The 8,676-nt window shown below is 40.2% G+C and overlaps 2 protein-coding genes across 2 annotated transcripts; one reads left to right on the top strand and one right to left on the bottom strand.

The window, feature by feature from the left end:
- The first annotated feature begins 380 nt into the window (after positions 1 to 380).
- cUnh17orf75 (chromosome Un C17orf75 homolog) lies at positions 381 to 5,612 on the top strand. Its single transcript, XM_080043321.1, has 10 exons — positions 381 to 603; positions 1,024 to 1,098; positions 1,481 to 1,606; positions 1,989 to 2,126; positions 2,338 to 2,392; positions 2,491 to 2,610; positions 3,157 to 3,221; positions 3,385 to 3,528; positions 3,615 to 3,714; positions 4,076 to 5,612. Exons 1-10 carry the CDS (start codon positions 461 to 463, stop codon positions 4,289 to 4,291), a joined length of 1,182 nt encoding a protein of 393 aa, XP_079899447.1. The 5' UTR covers positions 381 to 460; the 3' UTR covers positions 4,292 to 5,612.
- LOC307263040 (uncharacterized protein) lies at positions 5,539 to 6,695 on the bottom strand (the record flags this gene model as incomplete). The annotated part of the gene is made up of 6 exons (XM_080044061.1): positions 5,539 to 5,650; positions 5,829 to 5,903; positions 5,992 to 6,078; positions 6,166 to 6,237; positions 6,322 to 6,560; positions 6,652 to 6,695. 6 exons carry the CDS (start codon positions 6,693 to 6,695, stop codon positions 5,613 to 5,615), a joined length of 555 nt encoding a protein of 184 aa, XP_079900187.1. The 3' UTR covers positions 5,539 to 5,612.
- Positions 6,696 to 8,676: the final 1,981 nt, after the last annotated feature.

The following is an 8,676-nucleotide window of genomic DNA, read 5'->3' on the forward strand; positions in this document are numbered from 1 at the left end:
CTAAGGGCTCTGGACGGTTCATAACTTATCAGCATATCAGTAATGTATTTTGGCCCTAAACCATTTAGTGCTTTATAAACCAACATCAGTATTTTGAAATCAATTCTAGTATAGCACTAAACCATCAAATATATCAAATATATAACCATAATGAGACGAATATCAAACCCTTGTTTGATATTGGGAAAGATTAAACGAATTGACACTTGTGAATGACGTGAACTTCATAGTCGGACATTATTTAGAGCGTACAAGCAGCGTCATAACATCAATGCGCATGCGCACAACGCACATAAACACTAGCTCCACCGCTGCAGCAGTATCATACGAGCTGTTGTCATTTTAATATCAGTCAGAGATCAAAACGCCAATGATATTTATCCACCAACACAGCACAGATAAACAATAGCAACACGCCTGTGTTTTCTGTCGCTTTACCTCGCTCGATTCGTGCAGAATCATGTTCACCTCCCAAACCTCGTCCTTTCAGGACTCAATTGACGTGGAAGAGAGAGAGGACTTTGACAGCGAGGAAATAGCTGGATACAGCCAGAAAATCCAGCTGAACTGCTACTACACCATCTATCTTTATCAAGGCACTAGGTATGCTCCATATCACTCGCCACAATTTCTGTTCAGGAAAACCTGTCTCTAGTGTAAATAATGGAAATTTGCAGTGAATGTTGCGTCCACGGTTCTTTTTGACATGTAGGCTATCAGGGCTATTGGACACTAGGTTGTTATTACTTTTTAATTTGCTTTTAATTTATTTGAATTTTTCTAGGTATTGGTTTTTATTGCTTGCCTTTTTTTTATATAATTGTACACCAATAATAACCAATAATGAGTGTTTTGCTTTTTATCACTGCTTTGTTTGATAGTCTATAGTTCTTATCTTAAAGTCACCGTCTAGTTGTATAGTCCCTTGCTCCTGAACCTGCTGACAGTGACGCTCATGCAGGTAAAACCAGATGTGTTCATTGAAAACTAACCAGGTGATGAGTGAACTGTCGATTGTCTTAGATCTGAGGCTTCTGGGGAAAATGAGGCATGGAACCAGAGACGAGCAGACTCCACAACCAGTCAGGATGACTTTAGGTAACAAAGGAGCCACCCGTCTCCCTGATTTCAGTGGTCCTCTCTTCTTTGGCTTTCACTGTTGTGCATTGGTGTATCCACGGGCTGCGACGGAACATCCAAACAACATGGAATCAGTGCTGTTTTCATTCGTGCTTTTGGTCTTGATTGTTCATGGCTGTGCTGCTGAGTTACATGGCCTCTTAGGTCTCTCCCAATCTGAACCGGTCTCCACATCCACATGTGGGCACAGTTGCAGTTCATGTGACTCAGTCGTGTGTTGTGTTGATTGTGGCTTCTGGTCATCCGCTTTCTCCATCTGTACTCCATTGACTTGAGTGGCTTCCAAATAATTCAGCATTGCCTGCTTGTATCCTACTGACTTTTTTTGCCCCACCCACAGCCTGACACTAATTGACAGCAGCCTGCCATCAGAGGCGGAACCCGAGCTGCGGACCTACATTTCAAGGAGGCTGAGCAAAGGAGCCCTGCTGGGAGGCATGGGCAACATCGCCACGGTGGAACTCAGGTAATAATTTCACACATTTCCTCCCTACGTTTGACATCAGCATTGTGCTACATACTAAACCAAGAGGGACCCGAAACATGTTTGACTTTGTTTTTAATGGACTGATGCAGCACATGCCTCATTATCATTGTCTAAACAGTATTAGGGTGGATGTTGCCTGTTTGATTCCATCACACTAACACATTTTTTTGTCTGTAAATTAAGAAGAGGTGGCGCAAATAAGTAATATGATTAAAATCAAATCAAATCAAATCAGTTTTATTTGTATAGCCCAATATCACAAATAGACATTTGCCTCAGTGGGCTTTACATTCCATACAGTATGACACCCTGCCCTTACACCCTGATTAACCGAAATGTGTTGATTATTTCCTCTACCCAGTATCCCAGAGCAGGCAGTCGGCTGCTACTGCTGTCTTCTTGAGCAGGAAAGGTCTCCGGAGCAGCCTGACGCTGATGGAAATGGACATGTAATCTGCTTTATGGGCGGCTCTGAAAAAGGACTTAACTTATATCCTTTGTGTTACAGTTACATAGTGCATGGCATATAGGTGTCCTCATTAAATCCACCTGTTATTAGCATCACCAACATCTTACAGCATTTAGTATACACAATCATTGCCATTACAAAATGTTTTTTTTTTCTGAATTGTTGTATTGCTTTCACATCTTTGCAACTTTATACAAAAAGCAGTCTATAGTTGCCGATCCTTGATCCATTACACATTTAGATTAGAGCTTGATAAATACGTCCAAGGCCTGCAAAGCAGCCTGCAAAGCCCAGAGGTAAGGGACTGTAATAACAGTTTATTATATTTATTTAGTTGTCATTCAATTATTAATGTAATGCAATATTCATTTGTCTCTGTGTGTGTTTGTGTCAGCTGCAGAACCTGGAGACAGAGGTGCGTCCCTATCTGAGCCGGTGGTACGAGGAGTCTGTGATGCATGTTCATCGGGTGGTGCAGCTGGTGCAGAGCAACATCAGCTTCTTGCTGCACGCTGTGAGTCATTCTTTACCAAAAAAATTAAATAATGAGATGAAAAAGTATCCAAACACTCTGACCTGCATAATATTCCCTTCATTATGTATTGAGAGCAAGGATAACAAACACCTCCCTTGTAGCAGCAGCTTCTTTAGAGACTGTTGATTGTAAAGATAATCATTGTAAAGGACTAATATTTTCAATCCAGGTGTATTTGCTTGCTCTATATGTGAATCATTTTATTCAAGGCTTTTTTTATTTGTAGAAATACAGTGTCTTTGTAATAAAGGTAAATAGGATAGAAATAAAAATCTACTTAAAGGATCAAAAATAATTTTTTCCCCAAAGACTTACAGTGTGACTTTCTAACAGTGTTTGTAGCACTCAAACCGCAAAATGTATAAACTCAACAACACATAAAAGACGTAGAATGCACCACAGCTAAGAGCGCAAAGCAAATATCACAGTGTTTCTGGGTGAACTCTTCCTTTAAAAGCTTTTTAAATGCAGTGAAATACTGCCATCCAATGGATTTTCTTTGTTATGTTTATTTCCTATATATAGGCACTGAGTCACACACATGTGGAAGTCATTAATTCAGATGAGAGAACAAAGGCTGATGTGTCCAGGTGAGTAAGGTGACACTAGTCACTGTAACTACACTAACACTACCTGTAGTTGTGCATATGACAAATAAAAAAAACTTGAACTTAAAATTTGAAGCAACTTTAAATCCTGAGACTGGTAAAAGAAAAAAAAGTAGCTGTTAATTGTCTTTTTTCTCTGTACCAGGTTCATCAAAGCAGCCAGTTGGCAAGGTCTTTCCCAGCAAGACACCACAACTGCTTCCTTGTGTAAGGCTATCTCAGAGGACACACTCTCTGACCTGATCATAGACTGCTCCACCAGCCCACCGGCGCTTTCTAACACTGGCAAGTTATTGTGCATTTGGGGGGAGGGGGTATTGTTTATCTGTACTGTTTTAAGAATCTAAAATAAATGTTTTTTCTCCCCGCAGTCAGTAACCGTTTCTGTGATGACTGGAATCAGGCATTTCTGAATGCTGCAGAGCGCTGTAATCCTTTCCTGCTCAGACAGATTCTGGAGAACTTCAAACTTAAGGTGAGAAAACAAACACATCAACTCAGTATAACAGGGTTTCTCATCGCTATTGATCGTATATATGCTTCACATTTTGATTAGCATATTTAAACTTATAATGAGGGCTTTAAGTAAAAATTAAACAGTCCAGTGGAATAGTATATATATATATATATATATATATATATATATATATATATATATATATATATAGTATAATAGAAAAGTGGAATAATATCAAATAATTACATGCTTCAAATCTGTATGTTTTTATTACAAACTTATCCGAAAAATATATAGCTTAATAGCCCTCAGTTGGCAAGTGCACACCAATATTTTTAAACACCATTTAATTTGCTCAACCACCACTGTCTCTGCGCAGGCCATCCAGGATATGAACAGCCTAAAGCGTTTTGTGCGGCAGGCAGAGATGAGTCACTACGCCCTGTTTCGCTGCTGCCAGTTCCTACGGGGCTGTGGAAATGGTGATGTGCTGCTGCAGAATGCCAGGGCAGAGCACAGTGATATGCCTGAAGCCTGCAGCATCATTTCTGTCCTTGAGGAGTTCCTCAGGGAACAGTCCCAGGCCCAGGCCTGATACAATCACAACACATCAATCCAAGTCACAGGGCCTGGAAACCCTGTTTGTTGCTGGTAAGGCCGTCTGCCCTTCCAGCCACTAAGCAGAAAACCTAGTATCATTCTGAAACCTAGCACTACATCCTATGTGGAATATTATGTACTGTAAAACACTGAAAACCTACACTTGGCTTTTTGGTGCTAATAATAATGATTTAACAATTAAGGTTGGTGTTAATTGGATATCATAGTAAACAGGAATTGTGTAGTTATAGTGGCACTTTCCGTTTTGTAATTTGTGTGTAGTGTGTGTATAACAACAATGAACCAGATATTATTGCCTGTGTTTCGCTAACTGACAATGATCGCAATACAGGACTGATCCAAACAAAAGCTTCTACTCATTGGAGTGGATTTATCTATTGCTTATTTAATGTCCAAATATTATTTTGTTATCGTTTTGTATTTTATTTGAGTGTACAAATGTTCTTTTGAGAAAGAAGGAACATATCATCTTGTAACATCGGCCTTTGTTGCAATCATTCAACCCAATACCTGCAATACTATATTATTTTTTCTCTGACAAATATTGCTACTGTATGTACATCTATCAAGTGATATTACATATTATGTCAATTTATATAAATCCTTCTCTAGGAATCCCGTGTTGGATAATATTTTCTGTTTACAGCTCAAGACTTCATGAGAACAGAAACTATCACTACAATACACACTACATTTACTAAGTATTTGTTCAGCTTAAAACGTTATTCAATGTGTTAATACCCACAGAAAAATGTACTGAAGGGAAGTAAGAAACTACAATGAAGGGTACAAAGTATACAATATATAAAAGTGTTCATAATTAATGTTTGAGTTTTATTTTCCTTTCACTTTGTAACTGCAACAAGGGTTTGAATTCCATTCCACCCATAAAGGGTTTAACAACCAAGCTCAAACCATTCCCTCTCAAACCAGTCCAAAGTGTGTAACTCAGCAATGTCAATATGTCAGTGGTGTATACTTTCAAACTGTGAAGCATGTAACTGAGTCATTTTACCATTGAAAACCATAATGTGACTGACCCACTGTGCGTGATGTTTAGATATTTCTGTACAGCACGTTCACTATAGTTATAAATGTCTGTGTTTCTCGGTCTTCTCTTCAAGGAGCTGAAATAAATGGCATAATTGAAGACTCTGTTGTGGTTGCGCATGTTGTCTAGCTAGCATACAAACGTTGAACAAAGGCTACAAAAAATTATTTACACTCGTTTGTTTGGCTCAAACCTGTAAAAGGATCAAATAAAAAGCGTTTAGAGAGACACTCCAGTCTGGACCTCATAGGTTCTGGTAGATTTCGTCCTCCAGCTGCTCCTCTGCATCCAGAAACAAAGAAAGATGAAAAAAATGGGTAACACTTTATAATAAGGGTAAATTAATTAACTGAATCTAATGCTATTAATGGTTATTAAGCATTAAGTAACTGTTAATGCTTGGTTAAGCATTAACTATGCTTAGTCAACTAACACGTTGACGGCGTGAGGCGGGATTTACCTAAAGTTTGATCAGACATCTTCCTCAAAAGAGAACTTGGTACATCATAGATGCTCTCTGTGGGGTCTGAAATGGCTTTGAAAGACACAACAGAACAAAATGATTATTCAGCATAACCAAGTTATTAAAAATAGCCACTGAACAAAAAAACATCTTATCTCACCAGATTGTTCAGCAGACCTCCTGCAAGAGAGAGGAATGGCATACACTTCCATGTCCGTCTCTGTTGAAACGTTGATCTCACATATCTCTAAAGGAGACATATGACCATCACCATCATCACACAGTATTTTATGTTATAATGTATGATACATTTAAAGCTTATAGTATATCTAACCTTTCCTAAATGGCAAAATGTCATAGTCTCCTTCTCCCTCTGCACTGCTTAGCCCGCTGCATCTTTGAACACCTGAAAGTGTATCAATAGTGAATTGAACAGAATAAAAAAACATGCTGAGGTTAAAATATTTAAAAATCAATGAAGAGGGATTACCATTGTGAGGCTGGTAGCTGCTGCAGGCTGGCAGTATGTTTTGGTATGTGGCTTCCCAACTGTAGGGCAGGTAGATGGGGCAGTCGATGCTCCTGCTCTCTTGGTGTGTGTGGGTGGTGGGCGCAGGGGCGGAGAAGGGCCGAGCTGGCACCAACTCTGTCTCACTGTCGCTGTGTGTAGTTGAACAGATGGCTGTGCTGCTGTTTGTTCTGTCCCGCTGCTGCTCACACACTTCAAGTCTAAAAGGGGGCGAGGGAGAAATGGTCGCTGCAAGTCCAGTTGTTGATCCGACAATTGGATTATTTCAGTTTAAGTCCCATCTTTACGTACTGCGTGCTTTTGGAGAATGAGACCCTAGAGGTAGAGAGATGCATGGCTTGCCATAGGTGTCCTACCCACTCCTCTCTGAGAGCTGCTGTCTCCAGACATGGGGGACTCGAGTCACATGACTTGACTCGAGTCAGACTCGAGTCGCAAATTTGAGGACTTGAGACTTGCTTGACTAACACTGATAAAAGACTCGACTTGACTTTGACTTGGTCTTCATGACTTGAGACTTGACTTAGACTTGAGACAGATGACTCGAAATGACTTGAATTTTTAAAAGTTAGATTACGTTAGAAATTATGTTTTATTTTGAAACATGATCGGGTGATTTTACAATGCAATGCACGCAGCGCGCTGCGCGGACAAACAGCGTCAGCAGGTCAACACAGGAGCAGCAGTCATGGAGGCGGCTAGACCAAGAATAATTCACGTGAGCCTCCCACACGCTTATAAGTAACCCAATCACAGTAAATATGTAGCGCCTTCTTCCCTTCCCTTTTCACGTTGTAACGGCCCCCGGGAAGTCTTGTAAAAGAAAACGAAAGTAACAAGCGTTTCCTGCAGCGCTGCTGCCTTGATAACGCACGCTTCCTTATCGAGCGCCCTACCTCCACGGACTGTAGGGTTTATAAAAGCATCTCTGTGAGACGAAACAGCCGTTATGATGTAGGCCTAGACCCTTATGATGCAGTTCGACCTTCCACGTTCACCGGCTCCCTACAGCTCACAGCCGCCGCTCCCGCACCGACAGCACAGCAAACTGCCCGTTATGACAGTTCGCCAGAGCCGGCCCGAGGCATAAGTGAACTAAGCGGCCGCTTAGCCCCCGACTGCCTGGGGGGCCCCCTAAAATGTTTTTTTTTTTTTTTTTTCTTAGTTTGTGTGTTTGATATTAACATCATATTATGCAAATGTGAGTTATCATACAAAAAAATGAATAAAATGTTTTGGTCTAGATAATTAATAGCCTAAAAATGTAATCAGTTCATCTGGGAGGAAATCCGAAATTATCTGATCATGTCACGTTCACATCCATGCACAGTGTGTATTGAGTTTATTTAAAAACAATTGGAAATGGGGCTGCCCTCAGTTGCCCATGCACTGTGTATAGTCTATAGCCTATTTCAGCCTCGTATGTGGAAAAAAAGATACAGTAGCTGGACAACAGAGTTCTTCTGCTTCGTTCCTCACACATTTAAATGCATTCACTATATTACAGAGAAATATGTCCCGTAAAATAAAAAGAGCTCCAAGCCCAACCCAGAGGACCCTCCATAATATTTTATTTTATATTAATATTTTTATGGAAAATCCATGTGTCCTTCTTCAATAGCTTCTAACTCATCTGACCCAGTGTCTCCAAATTATTTGTTCACACAAAATTTCTCAGATTTAGCCTCTTAATTTTCCTCTCAAAGTGCACCAGATTCATGCATTTCACTTTAAAAAGGTTAAAAAATCTCACAGGGGGGCATACCCCCGGACCTCCCTAGGAGGGTCTGAATCTCGGCTGTCTAATATTTTCACACAGCCGCACAGTGGAGGCACTAGCGGAAAACACTGGGTGTGTGAATGATATTTAACAAAGATCTATAGTTTCAGCAGCGCTAACATTGGAGAGGGGCCCCCTAATCATATTTCGTTTAGGGGCCCCTGAAGGCTTGGGCCGGCTCTGCAGTTCGCCCCCCAGTGTGAAAAATAAATGAATCGGGATAAATCAAAATGTGATCCTGCCATAAAATAAAAAGGTGATTGCCCTGTTTTATTTTAAATGCATTATGGGCATTAAGTGTCTGTTTTGTGTAAGTAGGCTATAGGCCTATCTGTTACTATTTGCCTTTCTTGTTTTCCATGTTAAAAGTAAGCTACTTGGAAATTGAAAGTAGCCTAAATGTGGTTGAAAGAAAAGGAAATGTGCGGTGTTGATCATATGTGATAGATAAGGGGTCGCTATTGGATGCAGACATTATGAGATTCGGACCTTTGCTGTAAGAAAATGTTGTCAACTGGACCCATTTCAATTTTAGT

The sequence above is a fragment of the Ammodytes marinus genome, assembly GCF_949987685.1.
Source record: "Ammodytes marinus genome assembly, chromosome: 16".
NCBI classification, from domain to species: domain Eukaryota; kingdom Metazoa; phylum Chordata; class Actinopteri; order Uranoscopiformes; family Ammodytidae; genus Ammodytes; species Ammodytes marinus.